Source organism: Haliotis asinina, chromosome 1, assembly GCF_037392515.1.
Source record: "Haliotis asinina isolate JCU_RB_2024 chromosome 1, JCU_Hal_asi_v2, whole genome shotgun sequence".
NCBI classification, from domain to species: domain Eukaryota; kingdom Metazoa; phylum Mollusca; class Gastropoda; order Lepetellida; family Haliotidae; genus Haliotis; species Haliotis asinina.
The window spans coordinates 26,871,521-26,894,574 of NC_090280.1; the positions used below are offsets into that span (position 1 = coordinate 26,871,521).

Genomic DNA, 23,054 nt, shown 5'->3' on the forward strand with positions numbered 1-23,054 from the left:
ATCTGCTGTCTGCGTAAAAGACTTAGATGGAGAGTAGGGCTCAGGGTTTACAGAACTGATCCATGTCAAATCTGTTTGACACTGAACTGTTACTGAGGAAACTGTTGGAGTTTAGATAGCAGAAGCATATGTGAAAGTCTGGTCTGCAGTGGATACCAGTTTCTTTGCTTCAGTGTAAGAAATATGTTTTGTACGTGTTATTTTACTTTTTTCCATTTCTTTTTTCCATACTGGGCAGGCTTTGCTCGATGATGAGTGTGCTCCAGAACAATTCTGGCACTTTTTAACATCACTGGTACAATCTTCTGTTACATTGGAAGTTTGGCTACAGTGTGCACACGTGATTTTGTTCTTACACGAATTATACCTATGACCAAACTTTTGACATTTAAAGCATCTCAGTGGGTTTGGTATGTACATTTCAACATGCAAGTTGCAGTACCCTGCTTTAACTGATTTTGGGGCCGTTGGAGACGAAAAAGAAAATAAGTAAGTGTTTGTTTTGAACGTTTCAGTGCCTTGACGCCTGGTAAATCGTTTCACAAACGAAACCTTTGATCATGCATTTCTGAAACTATACCAAACTCTGACATGTCATCAAAGAGTCGATCACGATCTCTTGTGATGCCTTTGCTGGTGTTCAATGATCTGTGAGGAGATACTGACACTAATATACCGACAAGTTCCTCGATTGACATTAGGTTCGTGGCTTGCTGTCGCCTGGCACATTCAGTGAGAATAGATCCATTCCTCAGACGTTTGATAGTTTTTGCATCACCTGCGATTCCATAAATTCCCTTTGCAACCGCAAAAGGGTTTAATCTGATTGGTGTCTTATCGGGTGTTTCCATCACCAAGAATCGGGGCCAATACTCCACTGATTTCGCTCTAGGAATCATATCATCATTCTCTGAATCAACTTCCAGTGCACGTTTTGATTTTTTATGGGGGTTGGAAAAGCCATGGTTGTATGATTAAGTTTCATCATCTCTACTCCCCACCCGCCACCGAGTGCTAATAAAGGCGATATCCTATTGCCTGTGGATGTCCATCAGACAGATACCAGGGACATAGAGATGATATACACCAGTAGTAAGGCCTACCAGTTTGGCCCATGACCCATCGCCTTCTGGCACTGGCATCTAGGCAAATTTTCACAAAATTTAAAATTCATTTATTACAGAGCAATGAAATTTAGTGCTCAGGGCTCGGCATGACCAGCCGATTGGTTGGACCGGGCCCATTCAACCTCCCGTCTAGGCGACGTCAGGGCCAGAGTGGTGTATTCAATACAGGAACACGGTTACAGGCCCCTATTGCTCTCAACCACCAGGATCCCGTTCTCCGCCGACACAGGGCCACAACCCACGGCAAACGGGTTAGTGGTCCAAGTATCCATCCCGGGTCCACTACGGGGTGTCGGCGAGCTCTTGGCGTTACCCAGCACCCACCACGAGGAGGTGCCTGGCTGATTTGGACACATAGGGATATGGTGGCCCCGCTTGTTACATTTGTAACAGCGGAAATGTTGGGCCCTAGGACATATATAAGACATGCTCTACATCGGAACTGTTTGGGGAATGGAGGCTGCGTAGCAGGTCCTGAGAGCGCAGGACTTTCGTTGTTAAGGAGTATTGGGCGAGGCCGAAATGAATTTTGACGCTGGGTCTGTGGTCGGCATATCTACCATATATTTTGGAAGGACTGGCTGTGTAATGTTTTGGGTACATATGTGGAGTATGTGAGCCAGATTCGTGGACGAATGATTTACAGGGGTGATAGATTGGTAGGGACTGGTAGCAGGATTTGTGTCATAAGCTATTTCAGGACTAAGCAGTGGAAAGTGGTCACTGGCATTTAAGGGCTTGGGTTGATTGAACGACATTATGTAATGGCTGATGGCGGAAAAGTAACAACAGCAACAGAAACAATTTGACATGTAGAAGATAATCAACAATGACAAAACAAATGCTCACCAACGTGGAGAGTGGTGTGGCACAGTCCCAGCACAATTGTCACTTGGCACTATCTCCTGTATTGGGTTCGGATGGTCTTGCTTGGATGTCTTGGTAACCGTGGGAAGACTGTGATACATGTTATACTTTATCATTTTGTTTGCAAAAACTTCTTACAAAACCTCAATTCCGCGTTAATGCTTTTGCTCTATATCACTTAATTTATCAGTAAACAACTGGCATACAGTCATACACAATGAGGCAGGGAGTGTAACAGTAACTAAGAAAATGATGTCGCACATAGAGAATTCATGATGTACCTAACTTCGGCAGAAACCTTGCAGTCATTATATACGTGTATACACTACTACTGCTAACTTTTGCTGATCTTTATGGACTTTGTGGCTGTGTGTATTTATGTGCATAGAGTCCAGTGTGCGATTCAATGAAAAATTAAGCAACGTTACTCGCGAGCAGCATTGCTTGGATGGATGATCGTGTTTGGCAGCTGGCCTCCTCAGAGTTTCTAAGACTTCTGCCTCACAACGAAGCACACGCAACACGTGTGGTCTCATCCTAAGCAGGTAACTTTGTTCGTGAAACAGCGTGTCCCTGGATCCGATACTTCTTTGCAATTACAAGAATAGACGATATTAATTTGGAATTGACTTGTTTTCATTCTTCAACTTGGACAATAGGGTTACCTTTACCTACCTATGACCTATTGCCTTGCTCATTGTTTAATGGAGTGACGAGGTACAACCAACAGTTGGTCATAGGATGAATGTGATTTATGGTCCAGTACGACGAAACAGAGGAGATCCGTACATACTCAGTTAGTAACCCCCAGTCTCGCGAGCAATCGCGTCAGTATTGTTTCAAACAGAGGATGTTGAAAGACGTGTAAGCTGAATGTCAGGTTTCAAAGATCCCTGGATTCTGGAGCGGGTTGAATTTGGGGCGAAGCAGGGATGTCTGACTGTTAACTTCGCCATATGCCTTTCGCCGAACAACTGAGCAGATATCACGTAACTTGGGACGACCCACCCAGTGGGACTGAAGTATGTTGAGTAACGCCGAGGGTGAAGCACCCCATCGCATGTCAGACCCTCTTGTCAGCTGTGCAACTCTCCGTTGTCGTCTTCCTACAGACCAGGGTGACATCCCGCCCACCATCAACTCGTAGGATACTGCATTATGTGAGATATATGGACCTGGGGTATGATCGAAAGAAGTTCTGCCAATGAGTCGTGAAAAGTACATAAGTGAAAGTACATAACTCGAGAAATGTACAAACCAGTCAGCGATATACCAGTTCCCTCACGACTGCCTGTCCATAATTCAAAATCCGTATACTGGACAAAATAAGTTAGGGATCTTGCTATTTTTCTGATTGATATCTGATCAGTGTGTCAGTAAATACATGTTTCAGTATTAATGATTTAAAAATTGACATACATGTATATCCGTAAGTATTTTTGTCCAGTATATAGAGCTTCACGCTGGCCAGGATAATAATAAGCCCAGTCAGTGACCCATAGAATCGGTGTCATCGGGATACTTATTTCTTAACAAATATGTTATACACAGATAGTGAATCTACATTTTAACAATCACGGATCCAGCGGGAAGTGGCTGTTATAGGGAAATACTGTGGACCGAAACTAAATATTTTGACGCTTTAGAAACTAATGCTGAAGTAAGTGATGTGTCAGTATGAACTGAAATCGTTGGTGGACATGTTTCTGACTTGCGTTGTGTTTTGGAGATTATATTTGTGGATTATCTATTTGGCAGGTGAAAATATCAATAATTATTTTCTTAAATATTTCTATGAACTGTTTTGTTTTAATGACGAATATTTGTTTTGTGTGCAGGTCTTGCCTCCATGACAACTGGATACCCATACATTCTTACACGGATCGGTGAAGATGTTAACATGACCATGAACCCAGAGAATGCCAGCTTCGTATACTCCGTGTGGGTGAATGGTTTGGTATCTACGAAACTGCTTGTAGTCCTGCTCAGGTCACACCATGTAGAGGTACTCAACACCCCTCACACCGGCAACACGACCAGGATCAGATACACCGGTGAGGACTCACCATCACAGACCGGACAGCTGAGGTTTACCACCTACAATGTTACTGTACAGGACGCTGGTACTTACTACTGTCGGGAAATCAATGGAAAGATAGTGTCTGGGTGTAGACAGGTCCTCGTTGTAGTGCGTAAGTACAGAATATGGTTAAGAGAAATATGCGTCAATGTATGAATGCACCTAAACTAAAATGTAATTGATCCAATATATCCTTTCAAAGCCGAATAATACATGAGGTATAACGTTGTCTGTGTATGTCTGTGTGTGTGAGAGAGGGAGAGAGATAGAGAGAGAGATATATAGATAGACACAGAGACCAAGAGAATGTGAGAGAACTGTCATTTGCAGTTTAACATGGACAGCCATGAACCCCAACAGTCATTTGTTGTGAACAACGATCAAGTCTCTTGCACTCCTCTCTCCGGGCAAATGATATATATTCGCTCCACCAAGGAGACAGTAGATTTGCATTAACGTTTATATTTAATCAACAGAATAGTTAGGAGTATTGATGTATTGCTGGGATCATTACATTGACAATAACAGTGACTACTTCATTGATAAAAATGTAGTAGATTTTTAAAATGTAGTAAACTCTTGTTTATTTGCACTCGCATTATGGTCTCAATGGTTTCATATCTTAATATTTATTCACAGAGAGGCCAACCGCACCTACCATCACCGGACCTGCCTCACCTGTATCAGGTGAGAATGTCACCCTCACATGCTCCTCCTCCTCCCGGAGTCTGCCCCCGGACCACCCCGCACTGACCATGACCTACATCTGGAGGAGGGGCAGGACCCTCCTAGAATCTGGTGATGAGTTTCCAACAGGTGGAGATGACCTGACAATAACCCACGTCAGCAGAGAGAATCATGGAGACACCTACAGCTGCCAGGCTGTGGAGCAGGGGCTGGTGTCTGATTGGAGTCACGGACATGTACTGGATGTCCTCTGTAAGTATGAACGTGCCTTGTTCACTGTATAAGAACCTTTGCATAGAAGCAATGGACACATATAACGTTTCTATCCTGAATCATTATTAAAATAGTACCTTGGTAGTTCGAAACGGAATTAACGACAACATAGCCAAAATCTGTGATGAAAGCGGTCAGCTTCTACGGTTTCTTGTGTCGCAAAACACATCAATACTTTAAAATTATGTCAGATCGCTCTTGTTCATCTAGATATGTGTTTTATGAGCAATAGCGTGCACTGACCTCTCAGCTCAGATACAGAAGAACAACACAAAACTAACAACACATGATATAGATTGAACGGATCTGATATGGAAACGAATGTGTCAGGTTATGTTATGATTTTAGAGAATGTACAAGCAAGGACTCACAAAGGTAAACACAAACTATTTGCACAAATCGAAACATAAGAGTTACCTTGGAGCTAATATACCAATTTCGACCAGTACCAAGATAGGCACGTGTCATGAGAGTTCTATTGATATTAATTATGGACCATTCAAACTTGAATGTGATAGTAATAAAGGCCGGTGTCTCATGTTCAAAGAGTATTATGTAGGGGTGGGGGGATTTCTGGAAATTTCAAAACTCAACGTGATAATACTTCACGGACATGCTGTTTTCAAATATGTTTTAAGTAGCCTTTTCGTGTCCCTTTGATATTCTGATTGCTTCCTGGACACGTGTTGATATTCTGTCAAGTAGGGAAAGTGTAAATTTAGAGTATTTTCTACTTGGGATTGTATGCAGATGTTCACACAAGACAAACCTTTCTCTCATTAACTTTTCATTTACCTTCTTAGGTACCTAAATCATCTGTTAATAGCCTCCCCAGACACGACCACAAAACAAGCTCAAACAAGTCTCGAACCGTCACTGAGGACAGTGTGACCTACCGGAAGCAATTGCGCCATGACAGTTGTTCGTGTATATGTAACTTGGCGGCGCTCAGCGGCCACTGACGCAATACATTTCAGAGTTCGGTTTGTTACTCACGGTTCAACTATAGCTCTATAGTCGTGACTCTATGTCGTTGGGTGATGCTGATTTGGGCGCCATACCTGATGTCGTCACAGTACATAACCGTATTTATTCCAAATTACTGTCATGGCATAACATAAGTTGACTGTGATGATCAAGGTCGCGATTGATTACTTGATCATGCCAACTGCGTATAACACTAGTATTCTATTTGGTGTTCCTTAACTAGGATCAATGACGCTAAGTGAGCAGGAAAGTAGTTTGAATGTGTTTCCCTTTACTAACCATCACACCCCTACCTCCCACCAAGACACACACACACCTTCCTTTGTGCATAACAGAAACCATTCGGAGGCAACTTCTTATTTGCATGTATTTTATAAGTGAATAGTTCACAATAATTAGGATCAGCATTCGAGTGGAGTACAATTTCCGTTGTAAGTTCTAGTCAAACTGTAGACGTATTGACCATCGCACATGATATATTCCAGATGGACCTGATCAGATACACTTTAACGGCACAAGCTGGAAGTAGAAGAAGGGAAACCGGTAACAGTGAGATGTTCAGCTGACTGTAACCCTGCCTGCACTGTGACCTGGTGGGACACATCCAGACAGGTGGTGATTACAGGACACAGGGAGGCTGTGTTGTCTATACCAGCTGTAGACGGGTCTGTGTCTGGGCAGTACACGTGTCACGTCAACAACACTCATGGGAGTGCCTCACGGAACTTGACACTGGAGGTCTATAGTAAGGCCTCCACACATTCCGGAAACATACATTAGTAACATATTATGTGACATTTAAAATTATATTTGAATGAGGCATGTAATGACTGTTTCAGTTTTTATCCTTTCACATTTTTCAAAACACACAGAGATTCTGAACAGGCATTTATTCAAACTTGTAATATGTCTCAGGAGGTCAATCGTGACTATTAATCTGACGACATAACATCAAGTCAGTGTGATTCTTCACTCTCAGATTCTCCAAAAGCAAAATAAATCAGATTTGAACTGAGGAGAACAAAACATTATATATTTACTCTATTACATACATCATTTATATAATTCGACAAACAACCCAGTTCCAGTAAATCCTAACATTGGCGACACTTGCGACATTGAACACATTTCAATGTGATCTTATGTTGTATGTATGTTGAATCAAAGGAAAGCGTTTATTTAATATCGTGAATGTTGCAGCACGTGAGTTAAATAAATCTGGTATCGTTTACACCGTACCTGTGGCTGCCGCCTATTCTGTCCTCATTGTCGTCATCGCTTTCGCCATCGTCGCCCTCCTTTTCCGAAGAAACAGGATCACGAAAGGTATTGTCTTTGTGTTGATACAATACAGTGTTACCGTATATCCTGTTATTCGTCTCGTCAGTCTTTTACTACAATTACAACAAGTGCATTTGAATCCTTTCTGAATTATAATTTGCGTCAGAAGTGATTATATACGACAAAATGTTATGGATGTCAACTTCTTCTTTATTGTTTTCACAACGTTTCTGGGCTATTCGTTGCCCCTTCGTCAGGTGGATGCTAACTAACAGTGAAACAGGATATATACACTAGAAATGTACATGAAGCCAGAGTGATGATTTTAAGCATGTATATACAATTAAAACATAGCAGATGAAAAGAGAATTAAAATATACAAAGGCTGGTATGGTGTTGTGACAATAGGTTAAGCAATAGAAGCCAATGTATTTGATTGGTGTGCAATAGTTGGAGGGGGGCGGGGGGCGGGGAGGGAATGATAGTCTAACAATATACGAAAGCTAGGATAAGATACTAAGGATGGGATGATGGTGTAACAGTGGATTAGCAGGTGACGGAGTGGAGTGTGACGGATTGTTCACAATATGTTCAGAAAGGGCTGACTTTAGATCTGATTTTTCTACCGAAGTTCTGTGCTCCTTCAGCCTAATGTCAGTGGGGCGAGATGTCATTCCTACATAGCTGCTGCCACAGTCACACATAGGCTTGTACATGCAGCCCCTGGGCTTGTGGGTGGTCTTGGTTGGTGTACATCGTCCATTGGCCTTAATAATGGTCTTCAGTGTTTTGTCAGACCAGAAGGTCACATCTGTTCCGGCAGTTTTCTTGAGCAGTCGGCTGATGTGGTGGCTAATCTGACCTTGGTAGGGAATGTTAATTCTAACTGGGGGTGGTTCAGGTTTTGGTTGGCGTTCTTCTTGCTGTTGCAGGGCTGATGATATGGTTCTGTCTACAAGTTGTTTCGAATAGCCGTTGAGGTTGATGAATGTAGTTCTTAAATGGTCTATTTCCATTTGGAGATGGTCAGAATCGCACATAGATTTGGCTCGTCTGGTCAATGTGGAGATAATTGCACGTTTGATCTGGGGGTGATGGTTGGAGAGGTAGTGAATATACTGGTCGGTGTGGGTGGGGTTTCTGTAGACGTAGAGGGTAATGTTGTTGGGGGAGTGCAAGGATACATCTAGGAAGGGTAGTTTCTGTTGGTCTTCTATTTCCATCGTGAACTGGATGCGCAGATGCTGCTTGTTGGGATGATCAAGAAGGGTGGCAGGGTCATGGTGGGGATCTAGGATTTGAAGGTGTCATCCACCTTTCTGTACCAGCAGAGTGGTTGGAAAGGGGGTGTAGTCAGAGCTGTCTCTTAGAAGTGATTACACTAAGGTATGTTTTATCTATTTCAGGAAGTAAAGTGTACAGGTGAGGACACCCAATAGCAGATAACTGTTGACGGTATATCATTTCAAGAACACTGAGAAGACCACAGCGTTTATATGTGTACAAATTAAGGTACAGGTTTAGCCCTTCAAGTTACGGTACAGTGTTACCCTCATATGTTAAGGTACAGAGTTACTCCTACTGGTTAAGGTACAGGGTTACTGCTACAGAGTTACTCCTACATGTTAAGGAACAGTTACTCCTACGGGTTAAGGTGCGAGGTTACTCCTACAGAGTTACTCCTACAAGTTAAGGTACAGTGTTACTCCTAGAGGATAATATAAGGTACAGAGTTACTCCAACAGGTTAAAGTATAGAGTTACTCCCACTAGGTAGGGTACAGAGCTACTCCTACGGGTTAAGGTACAGAGGTACTCCTACTACGTACGGTCCAGACTTACTCCTACAAAATAAGGTTCAGTGTTTCTCTCATAAAGTTAAGGTACTGAAAAGAAAGAAACGGATACCGGATTAGCATTGCCGTTTGTATTTTCAAGGTGAGCATTACAAGTTCAGGATAATCACAGAAGTTGTTGTCGCCAGGTAGGCCCAGGTGGGTAATATCAGCGTCGGCAGCTAACTATTTAAATGCTGATCTTTTCGCAGTTTAACGTTGCAGTCTGGTGTATGCCATGTAATGTTATGAACTGCTTAATCCTTCACCTCATGCATGTCTTTCAGAGCTGGAGACCGCAGTATGGCTGACAACGAAGCACAATTTCAACAAGATCCAATTGGTAAGTATGTGAAATCTGGTGTCGACGTATTCGTAACCCGTGCAGATTGTATGAGCGTACTGCACATCATTTATTGTTTGGAGAGACGTGGGATAGTCTAGTGATTTTTCGTCAGGCCGAGGAAGGTGAGTCGATATTCCAGCAATATCTGGGATACACCAGAAATGGGCTTCACACATTGTACACATGTGATGAATCAAACCCGTGTTTTTGGCGTAACGAGCGAACGCCCTCTCCACTAGCTTGTAACTACCCCCGCCGTTCCGTTATGTGGAGGACCCGGGTTCCATGTGCCGAGTGCAACATGTCGCAACAAGCAAACGAATAATTGAAATTCGTGTTTATGACATCTGGATAAGATATGTCTAGTAATAATGAGACAGTCAGTCGTCATTTATAGCGTGATACATGTAATTTAAATATTGTACCGGAGATGACGCGAACGCCATTGTACATCAGGTCGCACAATAAGAAGCAGGGGAAAGTTGGATTTTTATCAAACTTAATAGGTTATGCTCACAAATATCATGTTGAACTTTTGTTCGTCATTACTCAAGGTCAGTTTATTGAAAATGAGTGCAGCAACACCTCACAAGTAATGGAACTCTCAACCCCCTCTCCCACCCAAGTGCCACACTCCACCCCAACCCCCACCTCCACCCAACCGCCATGCGCCACCCCAAACCCCACCCCAAACCCCACCTCCAACCAACCGCCATGCGCCATCCCAAACCCCACCCAAACCCCACCTCCAACCAACCGCCATGCGCCATCCCAAACCCCACCCCAACCCCCACCTCCACCAAACAACCCCTTGCCACCCCAAACCCCAACCCAACCCCCACCTCCACCAAACACCCCCTTTCCACCCCAAACCCCACCTCCACCAAACAACCCCTTGCCATCCCAAACCCCACCCCAACCCCCACCTCCACCAAACAACCCCTTGCCACCCCAAACCCCACCCCAACCCCCACCTCCACCAAACAACCCCTTGCCACCCCAAACCCCACCTCCACCAAACAACCCCTTGCCATCCCAAACCCCAACCCAACCCCAACCTCCACCCAACCGCCATGCGCCACCCCAAACCCCACCCCAAACCCCACCTCCAACCAACCGCCATGCGCCATCCCAAACCCCACCCAAACCCCACCTCCAACCAACCGCCATGCGCCATCCCAAACCCCACCCCAACCCCCACCTCCACCAAACAACCCCTTGCCACCCCAAACCCCAACCCAACCCCCACCTCCACCAAACACCCCCTTTCCACCCCAAACCCCACCTCCACCAAACAACCCCTTGCCATCCCAAACCCCACCCCAACCCCCACCTCCACCCAACCGCCATGCGCCATCCCAAACCCCACCCCAACCCCCACCTCCACCAAACAACCCCTTGCCACCCCAAACCCCACCCCAACCCCCACCTCCACCCAACCGCCATGCACCACCCCAAACCCCACCCCAAACCCCACCTCCACCAAACAACCCCTTGCCATCCCAAACCAAGCTGTTACGTAATAGATATGTGTTCAAGTAGATCTTTAAGAATCTACAAGTACAAGTAATCTACCCCGTGAAAATCTAGATTTGACATGCTCTTCACAAAATATTAACTGTTAGACTATCTGCTTCATTTACGTCTGGCATCATGTCCTAATTGCTGAAATCAATGGTCATGATGTTAAACACGAGGTTGTCTGGTCGAGGCTCGATGTTACAACAGTTTGCCATAGCTGGAATATTGCTGAGTGCGATGTAAACGCCTATAGAACCATTGGTATTATTTCTTCTTGTAATACTTAGTTTAATAGTTTCTGACTATACACTTCTACCTACAGACCTGTATGCCAAGGTGGACCAAAAGAGAAACCTTCCCACCTTAGGTGAGGGGCGGTAGGGTAGCCTAGTGGATAAAGCGTTCTCTTGTCCGTTTGTCTTTGTTGTCACAATGTGCAGGTGGAGGTGCGGTCTAGAGCACTGACTTTCACTGTTTTAATGGCTTTTCTTTGTCGTGAAAGAAACTATGGTTATGGGTGCGAATCCCCAAATATGGTTCTTTGTTTGTCAGCATCAGACCAGAGGTGTTTAACACAAGCTGTAGTCAGTGTCACTGAGAGATGTAAAGAAACATTTAAACGAAGATTTCAACGACACTCGCACACACACTCGCTATTTTTGACAAGTTATTATTAGGTGTCTTTGTTGTAAGAGATTACTGTAAGTTTGGCATCCTACAGAAGTTTGACAGCCACCCTATAGAAGCTTTTTTGCCCATTTTTAATTAATTTCCAAATGTACATGTTGAAATATTAAGCTACAAAATTCAAGAAAATACGTTGATATTTAATGAAAAAATGGCGAAACCCCGAATTAATGCTTCAGTACCAATCTCACACAACTCTTCTATAGTTCATTTACTTTGTTCTCTTTTCCACAGTGTCTGATGTTTATGCCACGGTACAAGAGGCTCAATGCAGACACTTCATGAACAGGGCTTATGCCGGCGCAGGGCCATCGGTAAGTGGGTACTGGAACTGTTTTCCTACAATACAAAACTGACAGGAAGATAATTTATTACCATTTAGTCAGTGTGTCGTAAAGACATGGATACGAAATAGGCAACGTAAGGTGATGAGTAAGTGAGTGAGTGAGTGAGTTTGGTTTTACGCCGCTTTCAGCAATATTCCTGCAACATCACCACGGGGGAACTCCAGAAATGGACTTTGCACATTGTACTAATGTGGGTAATAGAACCGGGTCCCTCGGCGTGAGGAGCGAACGCTTTAACCAGTAGGCCACCCCACCACCCCGCGAGATAATGAATGCAATTGAGAAGATCGATGCTCATTATGTAAACCATTGATTTTCTCGTTCATTCGTTGACGTCAACTGCTGAGTGTTGCGTAAAGCAAACCTAACATATCATAAAAGATCTGTCAACACAGAACAGCAAACATATGTGTCATCACTTAGTTCACCAATGGGTGTAGGTTAAAGAGAAGAATAAAAAAGCTCGCAGCTATCAGGTCGAGGCCACAGACAAAGTTCTAAAACAATGTTTTTCTTTCATTAAGAACAGACTTACATATCACTAGCAGAAGGACAGTATGTTCTCACTACGTCTATCAATAATTTCAATGATGATGTTATTACATTATGTTCATATTCATATTCATATTAAATAATGCAAAAACTTACAAAACCTACCAATAAGTTCAATTCCTTATAAAAAGCATGAGGCTGAAATGGGAATTAACATTACAAGTCTTTTCAAAGAGCCTGAACAATACAATTTAATACATGGGATGTGTGAAGATATCATGTGTTCAGTACATTATAATGTTGAGATCATACATATGTTTGCTGTCTCCAGTCGGAATATGCAGTTCTAATCGACTATGCAGGACCAGTCGCTGCCGAATACAACAACTGTGGCGAAACGGTAGGTTTATTATACATATCGTGTCACGTTCCGGGAAGAGACGTCCGTGATTGGCTGACACAATGCCGAAACGACTCTAAGTTGCAACGAACTCAAAGAGAAAGCATTTTCTGCAGTAGTGAACTGCTTGGTTCAGTAAATGTACCAGGTCCAGATTTGGGTTCAGTCATGGAATAAATTCCCCTGATAGAAAAGTTAGACATTTGTAAGTGCAGTTGTGTTAAAATTTCAGAATGATGACGGTCTGACCTACGCCGACCCTGCCCTTGAATTGCCTACCCTGATCGACGGCAAACCCATCATACACAGAAGGGAGGAGCCTGCGGTATATGAACAGATTGACTTCGCCCTCACCCCCGGGCCACAGCTTCCGGACAAGATGGAAGAGCAGGTGGAAGAGCAGGAGGAGGAGGAGAGACGACAGTGCCTCTGGGAGTCAAAATGAATGAACCTAGAGAAACTCCAGCTGCAGGACAAGACCATGGATCTGGAAAAGCTGGAGGAGAGACGACAGTGCCTCTGGGAGTGAAGAATAAAGAACCTCGAGAATCTCCTGTCGGACAAGACCTTCGAAATTGAAGAGCTGGAGGAGGAAGGCTGTGCTTCTGGGAGTGAAGATGAAAGACACTTGCGAATCTTCAGCTGCCAGACAAGACCTGGGAGGTTGAACAGGGAGTAGAGGAGAATCCCAAGGTTACATTGCAAAACATAACTAACATTTGATGGAATCATTTAGATAAGCAAATACACTTTCAAAGCTGAATAGAGCATTGGTATAACGACAGAGAGAGAGAGAGATAGAGAGAGAGGGAGAGACAGAGAGAGAGAGAAAGAGAGAGAGAGCGAGAGCGAGATAGCGAGTGGATTTGTGCGTGCGTCCGTGTGTGTGGAACTATTATAATTCGCCTCCAAAGGCGACCAGTTTACTTATGCAATATCATGACATTATTGTCTTCCCCCATACGTAGTAGGGAATCTACCTGTTTTATTTTGTCGAATTCCACTAAGTTGTGAAAGTATTTTGTCAAACGGTTGTTTCTTTTTTGGAATTCATATAACGTTTAGCATGTTATTGTTCATATACTATAAGCACCTAGTCTTTATAGAGACTTGGCAGGTTGTGTTTTTGAGTTCATACAACGTTTGACATCTTGCTGTTCATATAGGTTATGCATCTTGTTTTTCATTCAAGGCTAACCATCTTGCTGTTCATACATGTGTAGCATCTTGGTATTTGAATAGGCATGGCGTATTGCCTCTTTGGTCGGTATTCTAGAAGTTGAGAAGATGAAGAATGAGGATATTTATTATGGAGGTACAACTTCATTATGCTTTGCTAGACAGCGATTTTAGAATCTATGTCGAACGTCGCCTATACAGAATAAAGACGTCGTAAGTCTATGTTAAGGTGTAGAAGTTACGGTGACCTTATCGTTACGACAGTCTTGAGTCTTTGTTAAGGTATGGAAGTTATGATCGGCCTAGCGCTGAGTTTGTGTTACTTCTATGTTAAGGTATGAAAGTTAAGATCACCTAAGCTCTAAGATCGTCGTATACGTATCACTGATGTTATGTTAAGGTATGGGGGACGGTATACGTGTCACTGATGTTATGTTAAGGTATGGGGGACGGTATACGTGTCACTGATGTTATGTTAAGGTATGGGGGACGGTATACGTGTCACTGATGTTATGTTAAGGTATGGGGGACGGTATACGTGTCACTGATGTTATGTTAAGGTATGGGGGACGGTATACGTGTCACTGATGTTATGTTAAGGTATTGGGGACGGTATACGTGTCACTGATGTTATGTTAAGGTATGGGGGACGGTATACGTGTCACTGATGTTATGTTAAGGTATGGGGGACGGTATACATGTCACTGATGTTATGTTAAGGTATTGGGGACGGTATACGTGTCACTGATGTTATGTTAAGGTATAGGGGACGGAATACGTGTCACTGATGTTATGTTAAAGTGTGGGGGACGGTATACGTGTCACTGATGTTCATGCTGACATTGACATGTCATCATCTCAGTATGTATAAACAATTCAAAACTGCATGGAAGTTAACTGTGTTCCTTTTCGGTATTGAAATATATGTAAAGGAAGGCGTTATGTGCAACGTTTGTCGAAATGTCGCATTGAAGAATAACTGGTGTATTCATTCTTGGCACCTGGTCCAGAAGTAGTCAGCTAACCAGCGTAAAGTCTAGCACTACAGTCACACAAGGTTTTGCCGTGATTATATTACTATATTATTATATTAATGTGAATTTGTTTCTCTCCCATGGAGAACTGGACCTCCTTCCACGAAACACTTAGTGATCGTAAGTCACTAAGGTTAAAGAAAGGAAGTTAAGGTTCACCTTAGTAAAAGTAGATTTGTGAAAGAAGCCCCTGTGGTATGCTGTAGTTGGTTTCCATACATATTCTACTAGTCGTTAAACATGGAATGTGGCAATCTTCAAATTATTTTTATTCTATATTTGCTATTTTGCAATACCTGTTTCTGGTAAATAAATGCTTGAGCAAATAGAGTCTTACATTTTTGTCACACTCGGCAAAAAACACCAAAAAGGTCTGTGACGCCCAGGCATTCCAGCAACAAGTTTCCCGACCACTCATTGGTAAAATAATACAAAGGGATACATATGTGCCTATTGTTAAGTTCCAGCTGTCCGTGTGTGAGTGAGTTTAGTTTTACGCCGCCTTTAGCCATGTCCCAGCAATATCTCGACGGGGAGCACTAAATGGGCTTCACACATTGCACCCATGTGCGGAATCGGCGTGACGGTCTTAAGAGTGACATTGTAACAACTAATCTATCACCGTATGTTTGTCGTCGGAGGGGACTATAACTGGATCGTAAAGAAGGGATGTTACTTCATGCCTATCATTGCCTAACAGTTGTTTGATCGAGATATCACTTTGTAGATTAACCAGATTTTACTGTATAAGACATTCTTGTATTCACTGTTCATCATGGCGTGTTTTACTCGGATGTAGTCTGGGTGGGTTCGGTGTAACATGAAGAATTGTGAATTATAATTTAAATCAGCTGTAGTTTCGTGACAACACCTTGCCGTCAATGCCTTGCTCAAAAGCACGATCTTAACAGTGAAACGATCTCATACTCGAGGTTGTCAACTAAGTCCTAAGACTGTTTTGCAGGAACCAGACGATGGATTTCAGGAAGCACATGCGTGTATTTTGTATGAGTGTGGTAACTAATTCATAGTCACAAACGAATCGCAGGGTTATCCTCTCCCAGACCCGTCTAGTCCGTAAGTTAATATTCCGCGTAAATTGGATAATTACCACGGCAACAGACCTTATTGTCATGACAACGCGTCCTGTCTCACAAGAGTATCGTCTACACCACATAACCATATAACTACACATATGGCGTGTCATGATGACCTTAGTGATACAAAGCTAATGCCCTCATGCAATCATTGATCTGCATGCGATTGACACGTAATGAGAACTCTACAAATCTAGTAGTTATTATGCCTTTGTTATACCAATAAGCCTTTTAGGGTCGTGCGTTTTTATTCTTGAAATTACAGGATACTAAGTTGAAATTGCAAGATACGTATTACATATATGTTGGAATATATATGTAAAGATAAGAATTGAAATCTCGGGATTGTTATCTAGATATTTTAACTTAATATCTTGAAATTTCAGTTTAGTATCTTGATATTGTCAAGAACAAACTTCGAATAACCCCATACAACTTCCGTATAAAAGGACTCTACACAGAGGGCTTTGAATTTGCGGCTTTCAGTAATATATAAAAATCTGAGTGTTCCTCTACAGTTGCCTAAATATTCAGACCTCGAGTGTAATGTGGGTCAAATTTCCTTCCTTGTATCAGACCGTACAAAGCTGCCTCACAGCGAATAATTCATCCCTGGGTGTCCCTTGTGTTCGACCTTACACATGTAAAACTACCCCAAACAACCCACGTCTGCTCAAAAACAAATTATTTCCTTATTCATTATTTATCAAGGCTGCTATCAATTTCTACGCTGTTTTTGGAGAAATACCATTGTTCCGAAGTTACACATTTTCTCTGAAAGGAGGATTGATTGGCGGCTGTTTAACGCCGCACTCAATATTCCAGTTATATGGCAGCGGTCTGTATATAATCGTATCTGATTCAGACTATCCAGTGATGAACAGCATGAGCATCGGTCTAGCCATCAGGGATTCCATGACTTATGTCAAGCAGCCTGACCATCCGATTCCGTTAGTCAACTCCTATGACAAGTATGGGTTAATTCTAACTCGGATCTTCACGGGTATTTCTTAGTGAGGACTTTTTAAAGCAAACCCATTAAGCATGTATTCCGACTGAACTGATAAATGAGTGAATGGGTGAGTGAGTGAGTGAGTGAGTGAGTGAGATTTCAGCTTTAAGACGCATTTATGGATATTCCCTCAAGCACCAGAAATGGGCTTCACACATTGTACCCATGCGGAGAAACGGACACGGGTCCTCGGAGAGACGCTTCAATAACTGGGTTACCCCATCACCCAGATCAACTCATAAAAGGACTGACAAGTGTTCACGTGACAAATCGGCAGTTTTGCGCAATGATTGTGACATGTACAGCCGTGCAAAGGCCAGAATAAAAAATGCACACTGTTCAGCATAATATTCTGTTGAATACGTCAACTGCACAGCAGTGTCAACCATAGCAATGATTTCCTCAAAACGATTGTGTGCAGCAGTATAGATGATCAATATTGTATAGAACTCATGTGCTCACATTCTCAGCTGTCAAGGCAGGGCTAAATGAATGAGACAAATGTAATATGTTACTTTTTTCCATATTGTAATATTAGAATTGAGAGAAAACTAATCCATCTGGGTGGTTATAATTCATATCCTCGTCGTTGATCTCGTTAGCACATCCACCTGAACGTATGCGTGGGTGAAAGAGAAAATCCCCTTCATTACTACTTGTGTCTATTGTTGTCGTGTTTCAGTGCATATATGTACAACGTTTCAGGCTCTTCATGCACTAAGTCGCAGTCAGTAGGCCTGGCTACCTTTGTCCAAGCTAACCTAAGCGCTAAAACTTCCTGAGTCTATGTTAAGAGATGGGAGTTACGGCCACCTTAACGCTGAGACTACCTGAAGTCTGTGTTAAGGTATGGGTCACCTTATCACTAAGTTCGCTTTGCAGAACGGCACCAAGGACTGAGAGTACTACTACTGCAGCCATCAAATACAATACAGCACATGTGGGTATGCTCGAATCAGTGTATCTACAGAGAGACTCGAAGCCTGGTATAGTGATTCATCTCTTTGCTGTTGGTCTAGCTGTGCTCAGTATCGTCCTGGGATAGTTTCCAAAGGGTGACAACACGTCCGCAGTTGTAGTGACGTTAACTATTTAATCACAGTGGTTGTGGCATTGATTGTAGTGTCGGCTCAAGGTGAAGATGTAGATGTGAATGTTCGTGTGGTTGTGCCTTGGGATGTAGGGTCTATTCTTGGCTGTAGTTATCAGTACGAATGTAATTGTTGGTTGAAACTGTGCATGTAACAGTGATGATAGTGGTGGTTGAAGAAATGTTGGAATGTTGCAGTATTGAAACTGAATGCTATTAGTGACTGTAACCTTGGTTGTACAAACAGTTTAAATGGACCGACTTGCACAAAGCAATCTTAGCACCACAACGATTGTAACTCAAATACGCCAACATATAGGCTTAAGATAGTTGTAGGGCTAAGCTTGCTTTGTGCTAGTGGACCCAGATCACTATCAGCAAACAGTCATGACGGGCCTAGCTCTTTCAGTGTACACATTTGACCTTCTATCTCTCCCAATCCATATCCTCGCCTTCTAGCACTCTCAGTCTACTCTCATCACCTTCCTAACTCTCCCAGGCCACATCATCACCTTCCTACCTCTCCCAATCTACATCGTCACTTTCCTTGCTCTCAGTCTACACTCAACACCTTCCTAGCTCTCTCAATCTACAGCATCACCTTCCTAGCTTTCCCAGGCCATATCATCACCTTCCTGCCCCTCCGAATCTATATCATCATCTTCCTACCTCTCCGAATCTATACCATTCCCTTCCTTACCTCTCCGAATCTATATCATCACCTTCCTGCCTCTCCGAATCTATATCATCACCTTCCTACTTCTCCAGTCTACATCCTCACCATTTTAACTCTCACAGTCTACATCATCACCTTCCAAGCTCTCCCAGTCTACATCATCACCTTCCTAGGTGTGATGTATGCAGTAACCCGTTTCAGTTCTTCATTTGAAGCATCTTTCTCATGTGAAAAGCTAATAAACACAGATGACCTGGCCTGACAGCTGTATTGTTTCCTTGTGATAGTGTGCAGTGGTTTCAGATGACTTGTTCTCGTTGAGAGTCGGCGGGTGCATGACTGAGTGATTGGGGGTGTGGGTGAGTGAGTGAGTGAGTGAGTGAGTGAGTTGGGGTTCTACCAGTTTTAATAGAATTGCAGTTATACCATAGCATTTAGGCATAGTCAAGAACATTTTTCGCAGATGTGAGATGTAGATCTCTTTGGTGAAACCTACCAGCACCGGGCTAGGTCTAACAAACATGACTGCTGGAAAGCAGAATTCAAACCTACAACTATCGACACAGCTCTTCATAGCAAATGGTAGCCTCTTAGATGACTGGGCCCTCTGTGTTCTACACCCATCCTACAAATCTGAAACTTTAAATAATGACAAGCAAATGCTAGTATGATCAAGGGACACAACTCAACACAATACCATCATATCGAGGAAGGTGGAAGAAATGCACTTAATTGCATTCAGTTTCTTCCAAACCAACTAATCATACAAAACATTCTAACCTTTTAGCAAGTAAGACGGGTGTCATTTCGAGAGAATATCTATTTACACAGACACCACGGATAACCACTGGTTGTTGAACCACGTGATGGAGTGTGTATATGTCACCATCTGCTTCTGGAATGCCAATTTACTAGTAACTGTTCAACCTGTCCGAGGTATTAACTGCAGCTTCAAGATATGACTACACGTCTGTTCTCAGTAACATAGCTGCCTATGTCACACATGCGTTTAATTAGACAAATAACTGTGAGTTGTGTTTTTACTTGAAATCCAAGACACATAAATATGTTAGTTTAAACAACATAGCCTTGGCATTGTCCCTTTGGATCACGGTGGATATGAGTCTGTAGGAATGTGTTGTGGTGGTGTGTGAGGACCATGGTGGCTGTGTGTCAGTAGGACTGTGTTGTGGATGTGTGTGTGGAGCATGGTGGAGTTGAGTCTCTAGGTCTGTGTTGTGCTGGTGCACGTGGAGCATGGCGGAGTTGAGTCTGTAGGACTGTGTTGCAGTATGTATGTGGAGCATGGTGGATGTGAGCCTCTAAGACTGTGTTGAGGTGGTATGAATGGAGCATGGTGGATGTGAGTCTGTAGGTTCTGTGTTGTGGTGGTGTATGTGGAGTGTGATGGATGTGCATGTAGGACTATGTTGTGGAGGTGTGTGTTGAGCATGGTGGATGTGGGTCTGTAGGTTCTGTGTTGTGGTGGTGTGTGTGGAGTGTGATGGATGTGCATGTAGGACTATGTTGTGGAGGTGTGTGTTGAGCATGGTGGATGTGGGTCTGTAGGTTCTGTGTTGTGGTGGTGTATGTGGAGTGTGATTGATGTGCATGTAGGACTATGTTGTGGAGGTGTGTGTTGAGCATGGTGGATGTGAGCCTCTAAGACCGTGTTGAGGTGGTGTGAATGGAGCATGGTGGATGTGGGTCTGTAGGTTCTGTGTTGTGGTGGTGTATGTGGAGTGTGATTGATGTGCATGTAGGACTATGTTGTGGAGGTGTGAATGGAGCAGGGTGGATGTGGGTCTGTAGGTTCTGTGTTGTGATGGTGTGTGTGGAGTGTGATTGATGTGCATGTAGGACTATGTTGTGGAGGAGTGTGTTGAGCATGGTGGATGTGAGCCTCTAAGACCGTGTTGAGGTGGTGTGAATGGAGCATGGTCGATGTGAGTCTGTAGGTTCTGTGTTGTGGTGGTGTATGTGGAGTGTGATGGATGTGCATGTAGGACTATGTTGTGGAGGTGTGTGTTGAGCATGGTGGATGTGGGTCTGTAGGTTCTGTGTTGTGGTGGTGTGTGTGGAGTGTGATGGATGTGCATGTAGGACTATGTTGTGGAGGTGTGTGTTGAGCATGGTGGATGTGAGCCTCTAAGACCGTGTTGAGGTGGTGTGAATGGAGCATGGTCGATGTGAGTCTGTAGGTTCTGTGTTGTGGTGGTGTATGTGGAGTGTGATGGATGTGCATGTAGGACTGTGTTGTGGAGGTGTGTGTTGAGCATGGTGGATGTGAGCCTCTAAGACCGTGTTGAGGTGGTGTGAATGGAGCATGGTCGATGTGAGTCTGTAGGTTCTGTGTTGTTGTGGTGTATGTGGAGTGTGATGGATGTGCATGTAGGACTATGTTGTGGAGGTGTGTGTTGAGCATGGTGGATGTGAGCCTCTAAGACCGTGTTGAGGTGGTGTGAATGGAGCATGGTCGATGTGAGTCTGTAGGTTCTGTGTTGTGGTGGTGTGTGTGGAGTGTGATTGATGTGAGTTTCTGTGACTTTGTTGTGGTGTATTTGGAGCATGGTGGAGTTGAGTATGTAGGACTGTGTTGTGGTAGTGTGTGGGTGGTGACATTATGAGAAAGATGCCTCACCATACTCAAAGGCAAATAACAGGTGTCATCATGAGGTAGAGATCTCCCCATACTCAGAAAGCAAATAACAAGTGTAATTATGAGGAAGAGGTCTCACCACTTTGAGAAGGCAAATAACAGATTTTACTGCATAGACAACGTCTAAATAAACTGAGAAGGGAAATAATAGGTTTTACTACATAGACAAGATCACAGTATATTGAGAAGGAAGGGAAATAACAGATTTTACTACATAGACAAGATCTCACCAAATTAACGAGTGAAATAGCAGGTTTTACTACATAGACAAGATCACAATATATTGAGTAGGAAGGGAAATAACAGGTTTTACTACATAGACAGGGTCTCACTATACTGAGAAAGGAAATAACAGGTGATGCTGCAAAAACAATGTCGCATTATAGTGAGAAGGGAAATAACAGATATCACTATCTAGGCAAGGTCTCACTACACCGAGAAAGGAACTAATATGTTCTACTGTCTGTCAAGGCCAGTTCTCACCACTCCAAGAAGCAAAGTCTTACCACACTGAGAATGGAAATAAAAGAGGTTCCCACCACACTAAGATGGGGTTCTCTTGCATAGACGAGGTCTCACCATTGGGAAGTAATGGGATTCATGAATAAATAAAAATTCAACACTGTCATCATCCAGTGGAAGTTTTATTTGTTAAAGGTAGTGAGTTTTCATATGCCAAACTTTGCAATATTCCAGCAATACTAAGATCAGGGACACCAGAAATGTGCTTCACACATTACATCATTGTGGGGAATTGAATGTGAGTCTCTGTCGCAGCCAACTCATGCTTTAACTACTAGGCTACCCCACCGCTCCTATATTTGTTGAAACCATTGTTCAGTTGACATCTCAAGTGCAGAATGGCTATTCACATGCGATTTGCCAAGGATTTTGCTGAATGTATGCCACCATTATCTCAAATGAATAAAATTGAGTTTGTAAAGAAGGTGGAGAGCACACCATGAAAAACCACTCTGAAATCGCATTGGCCTTCATACATAGTGCTCTGAAAGCTGAGGAAATACTAATGCCAGCTTGATGAATTTACATGACAGTATCATCAAAATAAGTTTTACATTTTCATACCACCAACTGAGAAATACTTTCTGATATAAAATCAAGTTAAGCTTCAACCTGTCGTTTTGTACTAACACAGTGCAGTAGAACAAACTTCTAGAAATGACTTTCATAATATAGCCTGGATAATGGGTGCATGCACATGGTTTTCTGTTCAAGTTACTGCGAAAAGCTATATGTAGTGGATGAAACCAACTTTAAGCTTCATGACCCAAAATATCCTGTCTCTTAAAGAAATAACGGCAGGTGATAACTGATGAAAGGAACGTCTTGAGCAACTTTCAATACGTTACCTTGACCT

At 43.1% G+C, this 23,054-nt stretch overlaps 1 protein-coding gene and 1 pseudogene across 1 annotated transcript; one reads left to right on the forward strand and one right to left on the reverse strand.

Moving 5' to 3' along the window:
- Positions 1-3,894: 3,894 nt before the first annotated feature.
- Positions 3,895-6,801, forward strand: LOC137269172 (carcinoembryonic antigen-related cell adhesion molecule 1-like; annotated as a pseudogene).
- A 176-nt stretch (positions 6,802-6,977) lies between these two features.
- LOC137269338 (uncharacterized) lies at positions 6,978-8,525 on the reverse strand. Its single transcript, XM_067803595.1, has 3 exons — positions 7,983-8,525; positions 7,261-7,319; positions 6,978-7,032 (listed from the first exon to the last, which is right to left on the reverse strand). The coding sequence occupies exons 1-3, from the start codon at positions 8,523-8,525 to the stop codon at positions 6,978-6,980; spliced, it is 657 nt and encodes a 218-aa protein (XP_067659696.1).
- Between the last annotated feature and the right edge of the window lie 14,529 nt (positions 8,526-23,054).

Excerpts from the sequence above, each read along its gene's own strand:
- LOC137269338 (XM_067803595.1), bottom strand. The coding sequence starts at position 8,525 with ATGGAAATAGAAGACCAACAGAAACTACCCTTCCTAGATGTATCCTTG. Across the intron at positions 7,320-7,982 it reads GTGACTGTGGCAGCAGCTAT|GAGGGCGACGATGGCGAAAG; the intron begins GTAGGAATGACA and ends TCTTCGGAAAAG. Across the intron at positions 7,033-7,260 it reads AGAATAGGCGGCAGCCACAG|TTCAAATCTGATTTATTTTG; the intron begins GTACGGTGTAAA and ends TGTTCTCCTCAG.